At 59.9% G+C, this 23,398-nt stretch overlaps 2 protein-coding genes and 2 non-coding genes across 5 annotated transcripts in view; 2 read left to right on the plus strand and 2 right to left on the minus strand.

The window, feature by feature from the left end:
• Positions 1-495: 495 nt before the first annotated feature.
• On the minus strand, positions 496-17,433 carry NAT16 (N-acetyltransferase 16 (putative)). 2 transcript variants are annotated; one of them, XM_084806897.1, is made up of 5 exons: positions 17,298-17,433; positions 11,343-11,449; positions 8,558-8,773; positions 5,032-5,256; positions 496-2,339 (listed from the first exon to the last, which is right to left on the minus strand). In XM_084806897.1, the coding sequence occupies exons 3-5, from the start codon at positions 8,750-8,752 to the stop codon at positions 1,785-1,787; spliced, it is 975 nt and encodes a 324-aa protein (XP_084663023.1). In that variant the 5' UTR covers positions 8,753-8,773; positions 11,343-11,449; positions 17,298-17,433; the 3' UTR covers positions 496-1,784. The 2 variants fall into 2 exon arrangements, with proteins under 2 accessions (XP_084663023.1, XP_084663022.1); XM_084806896.1 differs by having other exon boundaries at positions 11,331-11,449.
• A 2,588-nt stretch (positions 17,434-20,021) lies between these two features.
• TRNAW-CCA (transfer RNA tryptophan (anticodon CCA)) lies at positions 20,022-20,093 on the plus strand. The gene has a single exon. It is a non-coding gene; the product is annotated as a tRNA-Trp (tRNA).
• Positions 20,094-21,256: 1,163 nt separating this feature from the next.
• Positions 21,257-21,330, plus strand: TRNAT-AGU (transfer RNA threonine (anticodon AGU)). The gene has a single exon. It is a non-coding gene; the product is annotated as a tRNA-Thr (tRNA).
• A 992-nt stretch (positions 21,331-22,322) lies between these two features.
• MOGAT3 (monoacylglycerol O-acyltransferase 3) overlaps positions 22,323-23,398 on the minus strand; it is a 28,856-nt gene continuing 27,780 nt past the window's right edge. The window contains exon 7 of the mRNA XM_084806898.1: positions 22,323-22,647. Coding sequence (XP_084663024.1) covers positions 22,493-22,647 — 155 coding nt within the window. The 3' untranslated portion in view covers positions 22,323-22,492. The remainder of the gene's footprint in view (positions 22,648-23,398) is intronic.

Genomic DNA, 23,398 nt, shown 5'->3' on the forward strand with positions numbered 1-23,398 from the left:
TCTGTCAGGGATGCTTTGCCTTGGATTCCTGCATTGAGCAGGGGGTTGGACTCGATGGCCATGTAGGCCCCTTCCAACCCTACTATTCTATGATTCTACGTTGGCCGTGGCCCTCTCTGCCCCCTGGCGCCAGCTGGTATGTGCCTGGAATGTAGTTAGCACAAGGCAGCCTGCCCCTAAATGGCCCACTGGTCATTTCTAGCCGTGAACAAGGGGACACAGCCACTATGGGGGTGGGGTGGTCTTTTAAGGGAGTCCCAGGGGCCTCTATCCTCATGCATGAACAGGTCTGGGGGTGCTTGGATATTTGGCCCATGGAAGGCCCCCCCCGCATCCCTCCCTGAAGTGAGAAATTGTGCCCCTGGCAGCCACTCTACACACACATTCCACCCAATTCACAAAGCAGAGGGAAAGCAGCACTCGGGAAGAGATGAGCCGACTCTCCAGAATCCAGAATGTTGTTCAATTCATTGTAAGGAGGACCAAAAGATTTTTGCACACTGTATATTTATAAATATATCTCCATTTACAAGGTTCTAATATTGCACGTTAGTCGGTCTGAAAGCGGCACTAAAGAATGGCAGCGGGGGGGGGAGCACAGGGCCAAATCTAGGGCTAGGGGTGAGAGGGAGGGATTACTACGCCCCACGGCATCCCTTCTGCAGACACTGGAGGTCACCACGACCTTGGTGCCTCCCCATCAGTCATCACATCACCGTGCTCCATCACCACGTCAACCGTTGCTGGGTGCAGCTCCTGTGCGTCAGCCTGGTTGCTAGGCTCCCCATGCTGACCATTGCAAAGGGGGGGCACCACATCAGCTGTTGCTAAGCTCCTGACATAGGGGAAAGAGAGGAGCGGCTGCGGGGTGAAGGTGCTGATGCTGTGCTCGTCATGGGCCTACCCCCGCAAAGATGTCATCAGTGACAGGGGCAATCTCAGCAGCTAGGCAGGGGGTGGGGAGGGGCAAGAGGGCTCCCCAATGAAAAGAATTAACGATGGAAAGCCAGATTCCGGCTGAACATCAGGAAAAACGTCCTGACTGTTAGAGCAATACGACAATGGAACCCATTCCCTAGGGAGGCGGTGGGCTCTCCCACACTGGAGGTGTTCAAGACGAGGATGGACAGCCATCTGTCAGGGATGCTCTGACTTGGGTTCCTGCATCGAGCAGGGGGTTGGACTCGATGGCCTTGTAGGCCCCTTCCAACCCTACTATTCTATGATTCTATGAAAGCACAATCAGCAAATCTAGGCCAACGTTGCTTTATTTGCCCAAGTGCATTCGACAAAATTTGGATGGTTTGATTCAGAGTTCAAAAAACACACCACCACGGAGGCAGCGTGCTCTAACTCCCATGCATGGGTGTCAGCTCTGGACCGGTTGCTTAGCGGAGGAAGACAGTGTCTTCCAGGGCCTTGGCAACTAGGGCTATGGGCGAGCTAGCCGCTCTAGCCAGCCAGCCAGCCAGCCAGCCGCTGCTCAGGTGCAGCTACTGCTCTGCTGTCATGTCAAATGCTCCTGAGACTCGGCAGCCAAATTGCAGCTGCTGCCAGCTCTGGCCCAGCAAAGTGGGGATGGGGCCCATGCGGTCGGTCTCTCTGTCTCTCTCCTGTAAGGGTGGAGGGAAAGGGGCCACTAATGTGAGCGGAACCAAGTATTTCCAGGATAAAATGTTAAAAGGCTCAGAAAGTGCTGTGTTGCAGGAGAGAGGGTGTTGGAGTGGTGGGTGGGAGAGAGGGAGGGGGCCCCTGCTGCTCCCTCCCAATTCCCCTCCTGCCCTTTAGATGTCAGACTCCAGCAGATACTGCTCAGTGTAGTCCTTGGCCAGCTCCAGGCCCAGCACCGACTGGCAGAACGCAGCCATCTCAAGCCACAGGGCTGGCTCCAGGAACACCTGGCACATCACGCCACCCTGGAGGGCGGGCACCTGGAGGCGGAGGTGCTGGACCAGCTGGCTCTTGATGTGCGCCAGGTTGCGGCCAAAGACGTCGATGTTCAGGTAGAACCAGCCTTCGCCCAGCGGGATGGAGAAGGGCCGGGTGCTGAGGGTTGCCACAGTGGGCCGGGCCTTGGCATCGACCACCCAGCAGAGATCTTTCTTCTGCAGCAGGCTGAGGTTGCTCTCCATGGCCTTGAAGGGCTGCCAGTCCTGGATGATTGTCTGGTTGGGCAGCACCTCACTCCGGAAGGCCTCCGCCAGGACCACCTCAGGCACCTCCCTCCCCACGAGGCGCTCCGAGGGCTCCGGGCAGAACCCCCCCTCTGCCAGTGCCAGGACCATGGTGTCCAGCCGGGAGAGGAGCTCCTGGGCATTAAAGCGCACAAGCAGGATCCCCTGGGGGGGAACAAATTGCAGGAGACCATCAAGGATCCACCCACACAAGGCCCAAGAGTGCACGGATGGCTGCTCACACCGAGGCCGCCTTGTGGGCGGGGGGCCCTGACCTCTCTGCTGCCCCCCTCCTTATCTGCAGGAGTGCAGCACTGGCCTCTCCCCCACCCATCTAAGAGGGGCCACTTGGTGCAGCCACGGAGGGTGGGCCAGGGAGGCTAACCAGGAAGAAGCCTCCCCTCCTCCCTATGGCTGATGGAGATAAGCAGAGGGGAGGGAGGGGCATCTCTGCTGGAATGCTCACACACACAAACAGGCAGGAATTCAGGCACAGCAGGTACCAGCCTCTTTAAAAAGAGGGTTGCTATCAAGCAACAACTAGTGTCATTTAAACTGAAATAAAATCCATCCCATCCTAGTGGGGAAGAAGAGTGTGACCAGGAGATCCTGCATGTTAGCTGCTGTGTCTGCTGCCAGGTGATAACAACTGTGGCTGGGCAAAGCCAAGCCCCCCACCCTGCTCTCTCCTGCCTTAGGGTCCTTTGACTTGGACTGGGCAGCCCTTTAAACAGAGGACTTCTTCAAACAGAGGACTCCCCTCTGTGAAACAGGACATGTGGCCACCCAACAGAACCCTGCATGATATAGCGGATCATGCCACTCCTCAGTGCAGGTGGGAAGGCGCCACTTTTAACTCCAAGTTAAACATGGACTCTGCAAGTAAAAGCTACCGTTGGCGTAGCTCCCTTCTCTGCAAACTACTTTCTACTTGAAAGGAGGTGTGTGTGTTTAGTGCCAGAAACCATCCAGAAGACAGGCCTGCCCCTGCTGGCTGCAGAGTCTGAAGTGGTACGGCCCAGTCTTCCCACCTCCCTCCCACCTTGTCCTGTTGCACAAGATCTGGGTCAAGAGCTTGTCAGTGACTGAAGTGCCTGTTTGCAGCCGGAGTTGGGAGAAGTCTCAAGACACCTCGTCTCTGGCAAAAATGCCCATCCACAGACTTCCTGAGGCCTTAGAAGATGTGAAGCAACATAGGAACCTATGGAACCCGTTCCCGAGGGAGGCGGGGGGCTCTCCCGCACCGGGGGCCTTCAAGACGAGGCTGGACGGCCGTCTGCCAGGGATGCTCTGGCCGGGACTCCTGCACTGAGCAGGGGGCTGGCCTCGACGGTCCGGCAGGCCCCCTCCAGCCCTGCTCTTCCATGATTCTATGAAGCAGCCTTCTGTGGAGTCAGACCCCGGGTCCATCTGGCCCAGCACTGCTCACACAGACGGGCAGCCGTGACTCTCCGGGCATCCGGGTGGGGGTCCCTCATGCACTACCCAGAGGTGCCGCCAGGGATGGAACTGGGGGCCTCCTGCGTGCAAAGCGGGACACATTCCTGGAGGAAAGGGCTCTCAGCGGCCATTGGTCCTGAGGATGCTGTGCTCCCTCAGGTACCAGAGGCAGTGAGCCTGTGTGCACCAGCTGCTGGGGAGCATGGGCGGGAGGGTGCTGTTGCTCATGCCCTGCTTGTGGGTCCTGGCGAGCAGCTGGTTGGCCGCTGTGTGAACAGGATGCTGGACTAGAGGGAGCCTTGGCCTGATCCAGCAGGGCTCCTTTCACGCTCTTAAAGCAGGGGCTCCACTACTCACTGCCCTAAATGGCCCCTGAATGTGCCAAGGTGAAGGTTCCTCCGGGTGTATGCAGAGTGGCTTTCCCTTCATCACTATTCCCATCTCCCCCTCTTCGGAGGTTCTCTGATCCACCTCAGACTCTCTCCTGCTGCTGCTCTGAAGCAGCCCCACAGGAGGCCAGTCGATCCGCCAGCTGCTCGAGTTCTCCTCCACTGCTGGCAGCAGGCGGAGGGCTCAGCTCCCCTGGGATCTCCTCTGACCAGAAGGGTAGCTCCAATGTCTGGAGAAGAGGCTGGGCCAATGAGGCCTCAGGGAGGGAGGGGAGGGCCCTCGGCCACAGCCATGGGAGAAGGCGCCAGCCTGGCAAGCGGGCGGGGGTTCAGACCACCAGCAGCACCCCCTCCCCACTGCCCCTGCAGTATGTGCAAAGTGAAGGAGGCTTAATAGTAAGATGGATGACGCAGTCCCTTCCCGCCTCGGAGAAATGCTTTCCTGACCCCCCCCCCATCATCCTTTGGGAGGGCTGGGCGACAAGCCACCCCCCGCCCGCAATGTTGTAATCCCTGGCAAAGGAACTCTGCAAATATGGGTGAGCCATTGGCACCCTCCTGTTCAGAAAGTCTCAGTCTGCTCATCAACTGAAGCTCCCCCCCTCCCGTCCCCTCCCCTCCCCTCGGGTGTCTTGTGAAGAAACACCCAGCATTGCAACGAAGCAGCAGCAATGTGTGTCCAAGGCCGACTGGCCAGCTCCCTGCTCCCACTGAGAAAGCACCCCCCACCCCACCCCACCCCCAGGCACTGGCCCTTCCTTATGGGTTCAGCTTGTGACATCAGCCCTGGGACATGCAAGGCTGCAGTGCCACTGAGCCTGTGCAGAGAGCAGAACCCCTCACTCCCCTCACCAGCACAGCTTGCCTCGTCCATCTGGGATTAGAAGCCAGCTTCCAGATCGGACGGACACTGACCACTTCCAGTCAGACTTGAACCCTCATGACTCTGTGCATACACAGAGTCCCCTCCCCTTAACGCTGACTTGCCACAGAAAGGGGTGGCCCTTTTCATGGCGTGGCACCTTCACCTGCTTAGCAATGACGCGGTACTTCTTGAAGTCCTTGGGTCCCAGCTTGTCGTCCCGTGTCAGGCGTGACACCTTGACATCAGGATGCTTCTCCTTCACCATCTCGGTGCAAAAACGCTGCAGGACCCCCGCCACGCCCTTGCCACGTTCCCAGGGTGCCACGCGTAGCCCCTCCACCAGGGCCGTTTCCCCAGCATCTATGATGTAGACAGACTGGAGCCCAATCTGATGGCAGATTGGGGCGGGGGTGGGGGAGGGGAGGGGGGAGAGCAGAGAGGGTTGGTGTTTAGTGTGCTGGTCAGAGCCGCCTACCATCTTGAACAAAGCTGCAATTGGGAAAAAATGGTGGCGTTAATTAAACAAAGCAGGTGAGGTTTGGGGAGGGGGAGGGGGGCGAGGAGGAGGGAAGCAATGAGGAAGGAGTGAGAAACGCAGTTCAAACGCCAAGTCTTGGCACATTTTTAAGCATTTACAAAAAAGAGAACAAAGGCAGCGATATAGCAAGATCACAGAGTAAGCGTCATACTAGTACCATTGGACGGGGGCCCTTTATGCTACGGGGGTCTCAAGAGCAGAGACACACAAAGAGGGAGACATTTATTTTGGTAACTTGTATCCTGAGGCCGAACTGTAAGGATTTAGGATCCGCGCTGCACCAGCCCCGTCACGGTCCTCCGAGGGAGCCCCGTCACCTTCCTTGACGGGGGCCTGATCCCCCACACACCTACGTGAATAAAATCCAGCAAAAATCATTTGGTTTTAATCCATTGCTTTCTTTCAAAGAAGAAGAAAAAAGGAGAGAAAAAAGGCACAGAGAGAGAGAGAGAGAGAGAGAGAGACCAGAGTGAAGCTGGAAACACAAAATCCCATGAAATATCAGACGGTGCAACGCTGCGCCAGAACTGGAGCTGGGCGGGGGGGGGGGGACATGCGCAGTCTTGGCACCTCCTCCCTGTCAGGGGATGGGGGATGCATGGCTGGAGAGGACGCTGGCACGCTGGAGCGCGGTTCCCAGCCCAAGGGCTGCCGCAGAGGCCCCAATTGGAAGAGCCAATCAAGAATGCCAAATGGAGGAGAGTGCAGGCTGCCGGTGGTCAGGTGGCTGAACCACCACGCCCAGGACCTCTGCGCGCCCTGGGGCAGGGGCTGGTGGCCAGCCAAGGTGGAGGAGAAGCCTTCTACTTTTAGGGGAGCTGGCGGCCAGTGGAGGGAGGGAGTCCCCTGTACAAACACACAGGGGTGTGTGGCGAACTCCTGGCTCACCCTGCAAGTGGAGGTTTAAGTATCAAAGGTATTCAGGTGGGAAGGCTTCCCCGCTTCCTGCATGGGACCTGGTTGGGGCATCCCCAGCATATGTTCCAACTGGCCCCTTGTGAATTTTGACGGGAGGCAACTGGTCCGAGAGGATTCGGCACTCCATGAATTTGGAAAATAGCCAAGCAGCTGATTTAATCTGACTGTGCAGTCTGGCTCTGGGGTGAATATGCACCATCCACACAGAGCGTGCTTTCCTTGCAGATAAACCTCCCAGAATCCCTTGGGCCAAGGAGGGGTGAGCCAGCACTCAGGCCAAAACTACACACCCAGTTCCAGTGTCAGCGTTACACACACGTGTGACAGACTCATCCATATGCTTCAGGCTCCCCAAACACCCTCACCCCACACCCTTGATCAGATGCAAGGTAAGAATGAAATATAGAGAGAGGACTCAAAGGGGGCACTATAAAGTCCCCCCTTCTCTGCCACCACCAGCTATCGCCAGGGGCACAGAAAGGGGTGCACGGAGGTCTCAGCCTGTGCAGGATACTGCCATGGAGCAAGAGGGCCTGCCTCGCCACAGAAGCCAGCGGCCGCGGCAGCAAATTCCACGCTTTCCTCAGGAGAAGACCCACCCAGGCTGTGTCCATGGGAAGGGGTTTTGCTGCCCACCTACCAAGACACGCGTCTTGCCCCGCTCCAGGTTCAGAGTCTGGCCACCACAGGTCCCTGTGCCTCAGAGGGGCCCGCATGAGCTGCCAGAAATCGCTCTCCAGGCTGCTTCCCCTGCCCTGCCTGGAAATGCTGCTGGAGATCATAGAATCATAGAATAGAATCATAGAATACTAGGGTTGGAAGAGGCCTACAAGGCCATCGAGTCCAACCCCCTGCTCAGTGCAGGAAAGCTATAATGATGGAAGCTGGGACCTTGGGCACACTAAGCAGAAGGGCTCCCCTGCTGAGCCACAGCCCTGGCCCCACTCGAATGCCTGCCCTGGAGCTTTGGGGCCCCCCCAGAGCCCAGACTGCATACGTGTGCTGCAGGGGGCACTTGTGGGCTGGGCCCATGCTCAGACAAGAAAGCCATGCTCCATGCAAGGGCCGTGATTCAATGCAGAATCACCAGTCAGGCTTCTCCTATGGATATCGAGGTCTGCCCGGGAGGCCTCCAACTCATCGCCCTGCGTCCTGTCTCTCTGTACAGAGGGGCCGCTCCTGGGCACTCGTGACTGGGAGCTGCCGCCTTCCCAGGCTTGAGCCAAGCCCCCCTCTAAAGGGCGGGCGGGGCGTGCCAGCAGCCATCACCACTGCCGCAGCAGCTAGACAAGGGATTCATTGTGCTGCTGAGACCCAAGCTGCACGTTCAAAATTTCAGGAGCTTTACTTGAAAAACGTCACCTTTGAAGTTTAACTCTGAAGCACACTTAAAAGAAACTGCAACACTAACACAGAGTATATTTGATGTCCATCTAAATGCATTTTAAAGGCAATCAATGCTAAGAAACTACTTGCCACATTCAGAGCTGTTTAAACTGGGGGGTTTTTCCTTCACAACCTGACAAAAGTAATTGCGAACGATGGGTAAATGTAAACTAGGAGTATATACAGTTGTGCAAGCAAACTCCTTGCTTGAGAATTGCCTCCCCCAGCCCAGCTGACTTCCATCCTAGTCAAGACTCATAAGATTCATGGCTTGCAATTCTGCACATTGGCAGTGTAGCCCCAACTTGGGCTGCTTGGTGAGACAGGCAGGGGGGAGGCCCCTGAGTTCTGCAGGGCCCTGCTTCAGACGGAACCTGCTATGGCAGGATCCTGTCCCCTGGGAAACACAAGTAATGCCCCCCCCCGGCGGTTGGGGGCCAGCCCCTCCACACTTGCCAGCCTGAGCACATAAAACTGGACAAAATGTGTCCTAAGCATTGTGGGCTTGGTGTTTTCCCTTGGAAGAATCATTCTGGTCCGTGCCCAGAGACTACGCTATAAATGTTCTCTTGCCACTTAGTCCTGTACATCCTTTCTCAGAAGTAAGGCCCTCCTTTGCTCAGCAAGCCTTCCTTCCAAGGTGGGCGCACAGGACCACAGCCACAAGTATTTCTCCTTACAAGCTCCATCGCAGTATCCTCCAAGAGCCCCCACCCAGTCTTCTAAGAAGCAGCAGTTGCCTCCCACAAGCCCCTCCCCGAGCCCCCCTGCCCTTCCATGGCCCGAGCTTTGGACCGAGGCTTGGGGGAGGGACGGAGCACGGTGTCCCAGCTCCCACGGTGCTCACCACGGCTCCATTCCTCTTGGCCAGCATGACAGTCCGGTTGGGCTCACGGATCCAGGCATGGTAGCGGCTGGGGAGGTAGTCAAGACCCCCGTAGATGCCCTTGGACATGGCCAGGATCTCCTCAAACTCCTTCTCCGTGGCGACCACGAACTCCAGCTGCGAGTCGGCAGCAGAACTGGGAGCTTCCAGCTTCATGGCTACACGGGACACAGAGGGCTGCAGGGAGACAAACTTCCATGAACACCGCCGGGGTGTGCCGGGATGGGAGCTGCTTTGGGGGTCCCTCGGTCCTGAGGCCTCTGAAAACAAGCCAGTTAGACAGACACAACGGGCTACGTGCGGTGTGTTTGTGGGGGGGGAGCCAACGAGCTCCCACACATTGCAATGCCGCTGTCTCAAACTAGGGTGGGGGGGGGAAGATGGCTGCTCAGTCAGGGGTCTCCCGCCTGAATGAGGAGGAGATGCAGCGGGCTCTGGGACGGGGCAAGGGAGCTTCTGATGGGGCTGCTGGCCCCTTGGCATTTTTATGAACTGCTGCTCTCTTGGAGGGGGGCGCTCCCTGCTCCCTTCAGCATCCAGAGACCCTGCTCCGCACCCCTCCCCAGCCACCTTTGGAGGCCAGGCTGGCAGGTCAGCAGGCCCTGACCTGGCAACTGCCTCCAGACCTTGCGGCTCCCCCTCCGACGCTCCCCCCGGCCTTCTGATGCTCTGTTCAGAGGGCTTTGGGGGGCGTGGCAGAGGGCAGGTTTCTACTCTGCTGCTGCTCCTCTCTGTTCTCCCCTCCCCTCTGCTGCTTTGGTTGACTTTGATTAGAACCAACCCAAGAAACATCCTCAATTGCGACTGCTGTGGCCCCTCCCCTTCCTGAAAAGAAGAATGCCTGCGTAATGCAAAGAGGGGGTCAACGGGCTCCTTGAACTTGGCTCTTTGGTGCTGGGCTTGCTTTCATGATGCAACGAACAGCTGCTCTCTTGACCCAGGGTTAAAAGGGGACTAATCTCGAAACAGCACACAAAGGACAGTGGAGCAGGCCCCCAAGAATTCTAGTTCACATGGCAGAGCAGCCCCATTTCTCACCCAGGGCGGGAGGACTTCTCTTGCCTGCTGGGCTGCCTCCGGGGCAAAGCTCGGCTCTCCCCTTGCCTCTCCTCACGCGTGGCCTGCAGTGGCTGACCAGGGGCGGCTTTCTGCCCAGCGGAGGCAGCCAGGGCCTGTGTGGCGCGTGCGCGTCAGTGCTCGTCAGGCTGATTCCGTGGGCCGCGCCGACCGAAGCAAGATGCCCGTTTTCTGCCTGACCCTAGAGGGCTGAGGGCCATGGGGGGGCGGCCTGGCGGCCTGATCCACACTCGGCGGCTTCCGAGGTTGCACAGCACCGATGCCCCTCTCATTCCTGCACAACCGGAACATTTATAAATAGGCAGATGGATATGGCGGCAGCATCCCACGTGTCTGGGGAGTGTTTATTCCTCCAGAGGAGAAGCGGAAGAGGAGACATGGGCTCCCAACTGCTTGGGGAAGGCAGGATCAAGACGAAAAGAGCGGAGAGCTGGAGAAAGCCAGAAGCCGCCCCTTTTCTGCCACTCTCCTATGCACCCACAGAGAGGGGAGAGGGAGCTCTTTTGTGGAGCCTGGACAGGCAAAGTGTCTCCTGTTTGAAAACGCTGTTTCGAGAATCCCCTGGCTGAGGTGCCCCGCTCATGCAAGCAGCACACCCGCCATCTCCTGGCCATGCTCCAGAGCCCTCTTATTCCAAAACAGGGGCAGTAACCTGAGTGGGGCTACTCAGACATCGGCACATTGTGGGTTGCACCTCAGGAACTTTGTGCCCATTTAACAGTTGTCTTGTTTTCATCTGTCAAGTGTGGGAGCACAGAAACTGAATACACACAGCCCCCCTCTGACCCCCTCCCTGCCATCCCAACACATGCCTGGAGTTCCAGAGAACCAACAAGATGAGCCCCACACCCAACTGATTCCAGGCAAGTGGCTGCATCTTAGTATTTGGCAACTAGCAAAGCGTACCGAAACCCACATAATGTCTGCCCCAAGTGCCCGTTTTGCTATTGACATGTGGCCCTTTTTGGCATCAGCTGAAAACCTTTTCATTTCCCCAGAGTTTTTAGTCCAGTTTTGTTTGTAACTATGTTATTGTGTCTTTAGATCTTTCTCACTGGTTTTATTCTGTTTTAAACTTTAAATTTTATCAAGTTGTATTCTACAGTTTAAATTTTTGTGAACTGCCTAGAAAGCTTTGGCTGTTGGGCAGTATTGAAATCTTGTAAGTAAGTAATTAAGTAAATACTGACACCTCAAGCATGAATGTACTGTGTGGGTCTAAATCTATGGGAAATTAAGGGGGTGTCTGGGTCATGTATTTAGACTGGGAGTATCTCAGGCTTCTATTTTTTAAGTTGTGGTTGTGGCCATGGGAAAGGGATGGCATCTTGCACCCCAAAATGGAATGTCAGTAAGTGAAATATGCAGTTGGGAGCCGAAGCCCCCCGAATAAGGGTGTCTTTTCAAAGTACAGTCCTGACCCTCAGAGATGATGCCCTCATCCAAATGATGCCCCTTGTGCCAATCTGTTCCTCCCCACAATCCAAAGCCCCCCCACATCTCCCCTTCATTCTGCTTCTGCCCCAGCTGTTATTCCAAAATCCCCCTCCCTTTCCCCCTCCTAGGGTTTGTTAGCAGAGCTGAAAGCAACAATCCCCACAGCTACAGGCATTTACAAGAAATTCAACATCAGATTTTTAAAAAAACTCTGCTTTACGGGTTGCGCTACAGGGCTGTGCAGCTCCCAGGAAGGCGATTGCTCACGGGGCGGAGGTCCTGGTGCACCTGAGCGGCCCTGGCAGCCTCTTGCCTCACCCAGGGGTCCAGTCACAGACACTTTGGAGACAAAATCAAGACGACACGGGGTGTTACAGAAAAGTCCATCTGGGAAGGGAGGAAGGCCAGGAAAGCAAAACTGCCTCTTCGAAACCTACTTTAAGACAAAAAGATGTGTTTTGCAAATGGTTCGTAGATCTACTTTCCTCCAGAACTGCTACCACCAAGAAGAGCATCCTGTCAGGCCCAACACGCAAGCCCCCCCCGCCCCCCGCTGCCCCACTCCATCTTTCTCGCTCTGCCAGTGACTAGCAGCTGTTGGCCTTGGCCATGTCACCTCTGACTCAGCTCCCTGTCACATGACTGACAGGCATAATCTCTGTGCTATCTGCAGCCTGAACTACAGGTGGCAATTCCCTGTACCCATTGGACCAAATGCTCGTTGCTTTTTCATTGCTCATTCCCATACTTGCATAAAGCTTAACCCCTTTGGAATCTTAGGAACCAGGGCTGGCAAGGGCTGCAAGAAGAACAAGTGGGATCAGTAAAGAAAACATCTTTACTATCGTTTGCCTCTCAGCTCCAGAAACCCTTGGCCAAGGTAGGGGATGCTTGGGCGATGCTGGCATTGGGTTTCCACTGCACCTGCCTGCTCATATTCCATTCAACAGAACTCGAGGAAGACCTCTGCAACAGGGACACAAAAGAGGCCCAGGCCATGAGGTCTGGAACATAAAACCAGATGGAAACTTGCATGCCCAGGTTTTTCCATGTGCTCCAGAATCCTGGCAGAAGGGAGCCAGGGGGTTGAGTGGGGGAGAAGATCTGCCAAAGTTGTAGGAAGGGCTTAATCTGAGGCAGGTTCAGCTTCCCTGTCAGCCCCCCTGCCATTTCCCATGCCAGGGTTCAGCCCCAGAATACCAAGTGTATCTGCCCACAAGCAGAAAGCATTCTCCTTACACAGCCCATCTCCACATGTCAGGTGGTTAGGGGGCCCTGCAGTTCAAAGGGGACAGCTGGAGGACAGGGGTGCACAACCATTTCAGGGTCGGGAGCCACACTCCTCACCCCACTCCTGATCTAGACCACTCTTTCCTCATGGGAAATCAGCAGTGCTGCAGGGGTTCAGACAGTTAAGGTTTGGAGAGCCGCACATGACTCCCGGGCTACAGGCTGTGCACCCTTGCAATAGGAAGAGACAAGGCCAGCACCCCTCCGCGGCACAATGATGAAGCCACTGGGCAGGTGTGCTGGCTCCTCTGGAGTAGAGTGAGGAGTGGGTGGCCTCCCAGATGTTGGACTCCAACTCCCATAAGCCACAGCATGGCCAATGGTCAGGGATGGTGGGAGATAGAGTCTGAGCGCATCTGGAGGCCACCACTTCCCCACTCCTGCTCTGGAGACTTCATGAGGGGATGTGGTTTTTTCCTTTCCATGCTCTGCTATGAGGAGCTTTTCATCTTTGCCCCAAAGGCCATTATAGGAAATATGGACTGCTGCAAGTCCGCAGGACCCTTTTCCTGCAGAGCTGCGTCCATCCGCTGTTGTGCACTCTATCATCATAGGCTTGGTTCCTGGAAACCTCTTTGAACCTGGGAGAAAAGAGGGAGGGGAAACAGGGCGAGAGGCCGGGCTATGGGTCTGTTCCCACGGAGACAGGAGAAGCACTATTCCAGTGCACCTCTCTGGGCTGTGGGGGCCCCCAGAGGGGTTAGCGGTGGCATTCCTCTGCACTGTTTCTTCTGGCCCCGAGTCCCTGAAGCCACTCCCCCCGGTACGGGCGGCCTGTGAAAGCATGCACCACACGAAGGCGCTCTGGGGCCTTGGTTGTTCTCTCCCACTCTGAGCTCCCACAGTGTTTTGACTAAGTAGCTGTACAATGGCCTGGCACAGCCGTGGAGGCGACTGGGCCACTTCCAGGGTGGCAACCCCCAGGGGTGCCTGCCTCAGCTGTGCCAACACCCAGGGAGAGAGAAAGAGCCACCGCCACTGGGAGAGAGAGGCACAGAAGCAGCGGAGCCCCCAAACATTGCAGGGGATGAGATCGGCCAATGGAGAGAGAAGCTTCCGCTCCCCTGCACCCGCCCATGGACAAAGTAATACAGGCGAGGAAGGAACGATGTGACTGACTCGCAAAGTAAAACAAGGACGCCATATTATGGTCAGCTCTTGATCTTCAGTCGGTTGCCAGCATCCCACAAGACGCAGAGTGCCAGGAAGCCATCTTTAAATTTGACCCGGGAAGCAGAAACAAAAGCCTCCTCTCCCCTCGCATTCCCCCAGGCTGGTTCTGAGTGCAGACAAGAAGGGGGCAACATCTGCCCTGAAAACCAGGGTAGAGAAACAGCCCTCTGCACCACCCAGGACTTCATTGAATCTGGGCCTCATTCAGGTGTGCGTTGGGGGGGGCGGGATTAGAAGAAATGGGTCCTGCACTCTGGTGCCAACTGGGGGGGGGGGTGCTAAGAGGGCAGAGCAAAGAAGGCTTCAGCCCTCACCCTGACCTGAGATGCCACTGGGCCTCTCCTAAGGCAGCAGTTTCCCAAGTGTTGGGGAGGGGGCAGCAATCAGGACCATTGGAAGGAGAAGAACAGGGGCAGGGGCATGGTTCAGTGCAGGCCCTCTGGGGCCAGGGGAAAAAGAGGACCACACAGACTCCGGGTCCCTCACAGACATGGCTGCCTTTCCCACTGGCCTTCCCAGGTCAGGAACACAGCAGGCTGAGAACCCTTCTGCCTTGGCCACTGAAGCCTCCAAGAGCCATCTCTGAGTAGGCCTCAGGGAACAGCCTCCAAAATGGCCCAGCCAACCCTTTCCAGCCCTCCTGCCACACCATGTTGAAGGCAGCAGCCATTCTGCCTTTAGGGAAGTATTCTTTGCAGCCCTCATCAACATGGCCACTGGTCCAGCAGTGGAGCCCAGCTGGCTGCCATGGAAGGATTGGCGGGGGGGACGGGGACAGATGGGCTTAGGGGCCCCATGTGAAGACACACAGTTACACAGCCAGCCCCTAAGAATCTGCCTGAAAGCCACACAACTTGAGTCTGGTCAGGGGTACCATGCGAATGCAAGGGATGCTCTGAGACAAGGAGCAACTGGCCACAGTCTCATTCTGCATGCCAAGTGTGAGAAGACCCTGCCACTCTTCTGCACATGAGCAGCAATCCCGGGTGTGTGTGTGGCAGAAGTTGAAGGCAGACATCTCTGTGTGTGGTTAAAACTACACTGTCCATGGCAAATTTCCTCTCAGTCCGTGGCTGCCTGCATTCCCTGCCCCCCCCCCGCCCCCGGGAACAGAAGTGGCATGATGGGAAAGCCACAACATCACCTCAACTTGGCCCATTGCACCCTACACAGCCATTAATGCTGCTGCTCAGATATGGCATCTACCTGAGGGCTGCCAAGTAGAGAGAAGCCAGCGTGTGGCTGATGCAGGGGCCATGGCTCATTGGTGGAGCACACGCACTCAACACAGACTGAGTCAGCCCCCCCCCCCCATAGCCCAGTACCACCAACACAGTCTGGTACCAGTGGCTGTTGATGCAGCTCAGTCTCCAGGATTGCAAAGGTCTGGGGTAGCAGCTGATAGGCAGCTGCTGAGGGGTCAGGTGTGCACACAAAGAGCAGGGGGGGCCACATGGAAAAAGCCCCACGCAGATCAGGCCATGGGGCTAATGTCCACTCTCCTGCAGAAAGCATGCAGGTTTGCATCCCAGCAGGGGATGGGAATAAATGCCAAATGGAGCAGGACCATAGATTCAGAAGGAGGGGCAGAACCCCCCCAAATGTGAAGGGGGTCAGTCAGGGTCCTGCCCCACTCCCTCATAATATTTCCTCGAGGATTATTCCCCCCCCCCCGGGAAGGAATGATATCCTATTCTGACCACTGGGGAACTGCAATTGACTCTCCCAAATAAATGGCTGATCTTTTTCTCCTATATTTTTAACCTACTCCCCACCCTCATGTGCCTGATACAGCAGTCCCCCCCCCACCTCCACCTTTTGTTTTGAGTCTCAAGAGAGAGACACCCCAGCATTGTTAGGTAATGTGCTTAGAGCCCCACAAGTTCTAGGGTTGGTGATGATAGAGATACTGGTGTGGCTGAAGGGCCAGGAGCAAAACAGAACATGGGCAGACTCAGAAGCCAAGCCATGGTGTGGGGAACTCACCACCTCAAGATGGTGAGCTGCCAAAGGACGAACGTTGCTACTGGGCAGATCAAGTAGGTAGATTTAGTGAGACACACACACACACACACACACACACACACACCCTTCAGTGTTCTCCATTGCCCCCCCCCTCAGAACAGCCCCCCCCCATTGTTCACCTCAGGCAATGAAGGACAGAGGCCTCAAACTGGTCTGGGTGCAACTGCCTGAATGGGGAGGATTAGGGCAGTGGACAAACCCCACAATGCAGAGTTGGGAGCTGCAAAAATATTTAGAGTGGATGATGGGGTTTCCACTGCTTGTATTCTCGACAGCAGATGGGAATAACCCAAATCGCATAGACCTCCGCCTTCCCTTCCCTCCACCTGTACAGAAGGGGGGGGGGGGCATTACATCCCAGTGCCCTTGGCATGACCGCTGCTTGCCCCCTCCCACTTCAGTATGCCTCACCCCCCCCCCGCGCCCCACACACACACAGCTCATCACAGGCTCCCTATCAATGGCAATGAGGCACCACAATCAATCCCCATTGATCCTCCTTAATCAGGAACTGCCAAGAGGGAATGGAAACTGAGGGGGTGATATGGCAGCGGGGGGGGGGGGAGCAATTAAGACCATAAACCTCTCCAGGTCGGGACCAGCCTCCTGTGGTCTCCCCTCCCCCCGGATACTGAACTAGCTCTATGCAAAGCGGGGGGGGGGGTTGTTACAAAGCAACGGTCGGGGGGGGGAGAAATCTCGTCCCCCCCTTCTGACTGGGAAAGCCAGGGCTAGGGTGATAATAAGGCCGCCCTCCTCCATCTTCCCTTCCCTCCAGCCACCTACCTTGGAGGGCTCCATCTGTGCTAAGAGCTCCCCCCCCCCCTTGCCCAAGTCACATGTTCAGCCCTATAAATAGAAGGCACGAAGTGAAGGGAATTTAACACCAATCCCCTCCCTTGGAAAATGGGGCGGGGCGGGAGAAAGTCATGACAGAAAGAACAGCGGCGGCACATCTGGGAACCAACTGTGATCCCCCCCCCCCAAGCATCCCTAGCTAAACCGGCTATCATTCATCCCCACGCAACAATCTTGCCCGCTCCCCAAAGAGCATTCTTTCCCCCGCCCCAGACATAATCAGAGACACCTCTGGGAGGGGCTCTTCGCAGGAGGGGTCATTCTGAAGAGGTGGGAGAGGAAGCCATGAAGGGCGAGGGGCCGGAAATGCAGCCCCCCCTTTCCACGGAAAATTCAGGGGGAGAATTAATGGCAGGAGGAGGAAAAGAGGAGAGCCCCCTCGCGATGAGCAAGGGTCCAGGGCCAGACCCCGCGGGGGAGGGAGTTAAGCCTGCCCCGCCTTTCTCTTTTCCCGGTGGGGAGTAGATGCTGGCACCAGGCGCGCCTCCTTCCCAGTCACTTCGGTCCTTGGCCGGGAGGGCGGAATCTCGGCCCCCTCCCTACGGCCGGCCGGCCGGGGTGAAATACGCTGCTGGGAGGGTCCACCAAGACGGGGGGGGGGGGGCGGATGAAAGGAAGCACTCCTCGCCCCAAAGTCCTCCCCCAGAGCCTGGCGATTCCCTCCCGCATCACCTATTCTTTCTCTCCCTCCGCCCCCCTCGAGCCACCAAGGCTCGCGAAGCAGCCGCCCCCTTCCAGATCCAGGCAGGGCCCCTCAAATAACCTTTATTCGTCTCCTCCCCCCACCGCTCTCCGCTTGCTTTCGGGGTCCCGAGTCTTGGCTGACGGAAGTGAGGCGTACCTGCTGCGCGGGAGGAGAGAGGAAGAGCCCGACTGCAGGCAGGCAGGCAGGCGGGGGGGGGGAGAGAGGGAGGGGGGGCGGTTGAGAGCCTCCGGGAGCCTGCCTCCCTCGCCGCCTCTTCGCCGGCTGCGCGCTCAGAGCCCCCCCACCTCCGCCTCCTTATAAAGATGGGCAGAAGCCCCGCCCACGATCCGATAGGCCACACCCCCTAAGCGCCGGGGGTCAAGCTCCCTCCTCCTCCCCCCAGTCGGCGAAGGGAGGGGAGCGCACTTAGGGACAAGAGGGGACGGGGGCGAGGGAGATGCGCCCTCCCCGCGCGCACAACACGTACTCAGGCACACGCTCGGCTGGCAGCACCGCCCCCCCCAATGCGACCAGGGACAGGGTTAGGCGAGGCGGCGCCGCACCTGTTCATACGACCCCCACCCCCCGGGGGCAGAACCGGCGCGAAGTCAGCCGCCCGCTGCTTGGCTGCGGGGCGCAAAAGTATCCGAGAGGGGCAACAGGGCATGAGTGGGCGCGCTCCGGCCGAAACGAAAGGACGCCCACCAAACAAAAGACTCCCCTTCCCCCGCCCGGGCAGCAAGCGAAGAGCAGACCCCCTTCCACGGAGTGGGCGCGCAATCCTCCCTCTGCGAGATCCGCAGGTCCGATCTGCGGCGGCAGCCCCTTCTCCGACGGATTTTCGGGGCTTCCAAAATGACCCCTGGGAAGGGAACGATTGTTCGAGGATCCTGGCAGCCTTGAATTCTTCCACCATCATCCACAGCCCCCTCCCCTTCCCGTATGCAGCCGTAGCAGGTTGGCCGTAACATTACCCCCCCCCCCTCCGCGCGCGTGTGTCTCTGCTGAACCCCTGGAGCTGAGGAAGGGCCCTGTGTAACCTCAAAGCTTGCTTCTGAAGGCGTTCTAGGACAAGCAAGAGCTGAGTTGTCCCAAGAACAGACACCTTTCCCGCACCCGGCTTCCGAGGGCCAGAGTGTGAGCGCTGTGTACAAAGTGCCCCTCCCCTGAGATCAGCTGCCGCGGGGGGGGGGGGGGTCTCCGCCGGTGTGGGGCCTGGAAGGGCCTTCTCTGTTATGGCGCCGCCCCGGCTGTAGAACTCCCTGCCCCAGAAGAGCCGTGGGGCGCTCTCCGCAAGGTCGGCTGGAGCCACTCCCGGGCTGGATCTCTGCCTTGTCGGGAGTTGCTTTGATGCAGGGCGGCTCCCCGCCAGCCTCTTCCGGGCTCGTGGCCGCTGCTGCTCCCTGCCGGGGTGGGAAGTGGATTGCTTGAAAATGCTGGTTGCGGTAGCCCACTTGGGCCCTCGGGGCTGAAACGGGGAGGCGGGACGGTCTAGCTGAGCACACCGAGCAAGCCAGGCCCACGGGACCTGCTGCTCCCGAACCAAAGCGGCCGACCAGCCGACCAAGCGATCGACAAACTACGTCCCCCACCCCGCCTGCAGCCCCCCGCCCAGCAGAGCGCTGAGACTGAACCGGAGCGCCTCTGGGCCACACGCAGTGATGGGGGCGTCCGGCGGGGCGGGCAAACCCCGCCACCCGTGCCTGCCCGCCAAGGGGTCCCTCCTCCATGCAGGGGACGAGGCCTCGGGCGGCGGCGGCGGGCCCGACCGCACGAGCAGCCAAGTGGATCCGCGCGAGGGAGCTCTCCAAGGACCTGCGGGGGGGGCGCCGGGATCTCGTGGGGCGGGTCCTCACGCAATGTATCCACGCACAGGCAGTCACACCCTGCGCCCCCCCGCAGGGGCCACCCAGCTGTTGCCCTCGGCCCCGTCATTTCAAAGCTCCCGGCAGCACGCTGGGAGATGGGCGAAGCGTCTGGGGCTGACTGTGCAAAAGAGAGGTGCGGGGGCGCACATCAGCTGCTAGGGAGGGTGCTGCGGCGCTCCTGGCCTCCGGGCAGGAGGGTGCTGCGGCGCTCCTGGCCGCTGTGGGGACAGAGTGCCGGGAGAGACGGACCCTGGCTCTGATCCAGCCGTCTCCGGGCAATTCTGATGCTCTTAGGTCCTGATGAGCCTGTTGCTGGGCCCGGGGTGCCGCCGCCCCTCCACGCCAGAAGGGCTGGTTTTTCGAGAGGCCCTCCGCATGCTCAGAGGCACGCTCGGCTGCCTCTTTTCGGTGCTAGAGGGATTCTGTGCTTTTTTTCCTATGGGGAGTTTTCAAGTGTTCGCTGACTCCCACGTTCCCTCGAGGCGCCGGGCCTGGGTGTGCGTGCGTGTGAGGGGGTCCCCCACCCTGGCCTGTCTCCCACCCTCGTACTGCCCAGACCTGCTGGGGGGGGCTTGTAGTCTGAAGGTTCACGATGCAGCTCCCTCCCCCCAACAGGTATGGGTGGCAGACAGGTCTGGGTGGGGGCCCGCCGGAGGCAAGGTGGAATTTGGCTGTCTGGCCCCGCCTTTAGAGCCCCCCGGCATCCCCCGTGGCCACCCTGCCCGTCGAGGGGCGCCGCCATGCCCTGCCGGACCTTGGCTGGGTCTCCCGGGTCGGTCCCTTTCCAAGGCTGCGCCTGATCTTGCAAAAAGTAAACCAGGTTTCCTCCCCCGAGGCTTTAGAAGTTCCCCCCAGGACTGGTGAAAGGCCCCAGCCTAAGAGCGGGGGTGGGAGCAGGTGGCCACCCCCCCGGGGCGCCCCGATCCCTTCCTCGCTCTCAGCCGCCGCCGCCGCCGCCGCCAGAGAGGCGGAGCAGGAGTTGCAGGGCCTGGGCAGGGGCAAGCTGCCGGCCGACCTCGTGGCGCAACGGTAGCGCGTCTGACTCCAGATCAGAAGGCTGCGTGTTCGAATCGCGCCGGGGTCAGGCGTGGCGACTCCGGCAGAGGCCCGTTTGCGGAGCGGGCCACGCAAAAGGCTGCTCTTTTCGGCCCCTGCGGGGCGGGGGGCGGCTCTTTTAGCACGCTGGGACATTTCTTTGGGGAGAAGTCTGCACGTGTTCAGAGGCACTCTTAACGAAGTGGCAAGGTAGCGGGGCTGAGCATCGCCTGAGAGCGAGCAGCCCGCGAGGCCCCCCGAGGAAGCTCCCTCCTGGTGCACGCAACACTGCCAACCTTCCTTGGGGGATCCTCCCCCAGGCTCCGGCCGGTCGGGGCGGGGGCGGCCACCCCGCCCCCAGGCCGGAGGCCCGTGCCGGCCGACGCCCCGCCCCCGCCCCCGGCGGCCCTTCGCGGCCGGGCCCCCCTTGCAAGCCGCGCTCGGCGCTTCTCGGCGGGCGAAGGGAAGTAATCCGCGGCGGCGCAACGCCCCCGCCAGCCACGGCGAGCGCCCCGCCGAAGCGCCCGCGCTCTGCCGCTGGGGCGGGCTGCTGCTCCCCGCCACGGCCCCCTCCAGGGCGGCCCGTGCGCCGCTTCGCCCGGCACTGAGGCGCCAGCGGCGCGGGAAGACTCGGGCGGGCGCGCGGGCGGGCCGGCGCCCAGCGGCGCGCAAGACACGAGCGGCGGCGGCGCGGGCGGGGAAGGCGCCCCTCGCCTCCCGCGACGCTCCTCCTCGCCCGTCCGCCGGCGACGCGCCCCGGCAGGCGCCTCTGCGGCCACGCGGAGGCAGGCCGCCCCCTCCCTCCCTCCCTCGCCCGCCCGCCCGCCCGCTCGCTCGCTGCCGGGACACGGCGGGCCGACGGCGCCCCTCAGCGCAGGCGCGGGCACCTGGCGGCCTCCCGGGCGGCTTGGCCCGCAACTCCCGTCAGCCCCCGGCACTGATTGCTGCGCGTCATCTGTGCCCCGCCTTCCGGCCGGAACGCGGCACTCCAGGCGGCCTCGCTCCGGCCGAACGTCCGGAGGGCCGCAAGTCGCGCAGCCCCGCCTTAGCGGGCCCTCTTCTAGTTCCAGGAGTGCCGCTTCTTCGGAACGCCAGTCCGGGACTGGGTTTGCACCCCCCTTCCTCCAGACAACTCCGGTCCGGCTTTTGCTGCGCACTCTCCACAGCCTTCGTGGCGAACAGCTCAAGTCGCCGGAGCTGGAACCAACGCGGGGCGCCGTGGCTTAGTTGGTTAAAGCGCCTGTCTAGTAAACAGGAGATCCTGGGTTCGAATCCCAGCGGTGCCTGCTCGGGACACAGGGGGGCGGGCCCCTCTTTTCGTTTTAAACGGGTCCTCCGCTTTAAGATCGCATTTTGCATCCAGGGAGGGACTGCTGCGCTGGGCTAGAGGGGCCGCAGTCCTACACCACTTCCGGCACCCGCCCCCTCCACTGTGGGTCCCGGGGAGTAGGATGCAGGCCTCGCCCGCCAGGGTGCTGCACAGGAGCGGAGGCCCCGAGCACTTCCTGCAGTCCTGGGGAACAGAGCCGACGCTGGGTGAACACCGGGTGTTTGGGCGAGAGAAGGGGCTCCTTCGGGGTCGAGCCGCCGGGGCAGGGCGGATGATGCTTAAAGGGAGGCCTGGGTACCAGCGAGGGGGCGGGGGAGAAGCGAGGCACGGGACAGCCTCGGGGCATACGTAGAGTAAGTATGACACACACCCCGGAACGGGGCCGAAAAGTTTCCAGAGCTAAGGGAATCGGTGCCGGCAGCCCCGCCCCGCCCCGCCCCCTCCCATTCGACCCGAGGCGCCCCGGGCGGGCACACTTCCCCCCACCCCTCCGCAGCCGTAGCAGCACCCACTCGCCCGCTCACGCACATGCCTCCTGGAGGAGAATTTCCAGCCCCCCGGGCAGACGCAGGCCCGGCCCGGCCAGGGCTGTTCTGCTGCTTAAACACCGCCCTCTCGTTGTCCACGGTAGCCCCTCTTCCGAGGAGTACAGCAACGCCCCCGCCCCCCCCGGGCGCGCGCACTCAGAATCTCACTTCGGGACGCCCAGGGGAGCGAGAGCTGGAATCGCAAAACGCCTCCCTGCAAGCAGGACGCCAGCAGCGCGGGAGCCGTATTCTGGATGGCTCACGCCGCGCCCCCCCCGCGGTGTGCGCGGGGGCGCCTCGGAAGGGGCCCAGTCCGTGGTGCCGCTTATGAGGACCAGGCCAGGGCCCCGCCTTGACAGTCAGGCTGGTGAGGAGCGGGCGAGCGGGCTTCCGCCCCGGGACCAGAGAGCAGACTTTCCCAGCGCTTGAGGCGAGAAGACGCGGCTCCACTTTATTGGGGGGGGGGGATTTCCGCCGCCCGCATGTCCGCCGCTCCGTGGCACAGGCGCCCTGCCCGGCTGGGAGGCGACGACCCCCGGGCTGGTGGGAGGACGGAGAGGGCCCGAGCTTCTCGGGGGCGGGGGGCTTTCGCTACGCGATGGCGAGCTGCTGCGACGGCGGGAGGCCACAGCTGCCTTTGTGCGCCTCGAAGAGCTGCCGGAGGGCTTCGACGTAGAGCGCGTGGAAGTGGCCCACCTCCTCCTCCGTGGGTCGGGGGCGCCGCGGCACCGAGATCGGCTTCCCCACTGCAGGGGGGAGGGAGAGAGAAGGGGGAGAGAAGGCTCCAAGGAAGGCCTCTGGGGAAGGGGCGGCGGGGGCTTCTCTTCCCGAGGGCCCCTGCCCCAAGGTGCGGGGTAGCGGGACCTCCGCGCACAGCCCGCCGCCGCGTTAGCACTGCTGAGGGCTGAAGCCGCTGGGTCCTGGGCGCGGGGAGGATAGCCTCCTTCCAGTGGAAGCTAGTGCCTCCGATTTCGCTAGGGCTGTGCATCCATCCTTGTTTCCGCCAGAACTCAAAGCTTTCCAAGGTGCTGGACCTACTTTGGGGACAGGGCTCTGCACCTTGGAGAGCCCCTTTAGAGTTCTGGCTGGTTCTGACTGAATCCCAGAATGTATTCACAGCCCCAGCGAAGTCAGAGCCACAGGCCTCCACTGCTCCCTCCTAAGGCAGGCTTCCCCGCAGAGACTGGGTCAGGGGGATGCCTGCCCCCTCATGTGCCCCCTTCAACAGCAGGGCCCCAATGCAGGGTGCAAGGGGGTGCGTGAACCCCGAGCACGGAGACCTGCACAGTGCTCGCTCGCTTGCGCCCTGGTGCAAGGGTGCATGCAGAGCTTCAGGCGCTCACCATGACCGTCCCCAGAGCCCCTGTTGCCCAGGAGAGTCCAAAAATGCAGGCAGCGGTGTTGATCCAGATCTACAAATGAGTTCTAGCAGTTTTCATCTCCCCCTGGAGCAGGTCTTTAACAAAGGTGATGGGCGTTAACTCTCCATGCAAGTCC

Source organism: Heloderma suspectum, chromosome 6 (assembly GCF_057233095.1).
Source record: "Heloderma suspectum isolate Gila_16-S chromosome 6, 16-S_ref, whole genome shotgun sequence".
Lineage (NCBI taxonomy): Eukaryota > Metazoa > Chordata > Lepidosauria > Squamata > Helodermatidae > Heloderma > Heloderma suspectum.

What these genes read in the sequence shown, in the direction of transcription:
- NAT16 (XM_084806897.1), bottom strand. Translation starts at nt 8,752, where the DNA reads ATGAAGCTGGAAGCTCCCAGTTCTGCTGCCGACTCGCAGCTGGAGTTC. An exon ending in CCAAGAGGAATGGAGCCGTG is followed by an intron (nt 5,257 to 8,557) that starts GTGAGCACCGTG and finishes ATCTGCCATCAG; the next exon opens with ATTGGGCTCCAGTCTGTCTA. An exon ending in ACCGCGTCATTGCTAAGCAG is followed by an intron (nt 2,340 to 5,031) that starts GTGAAGGTGCCA and finishes GTTCCCCCCCAG; the next exon opens with GGGATCCTGCTTGTGCGCTT.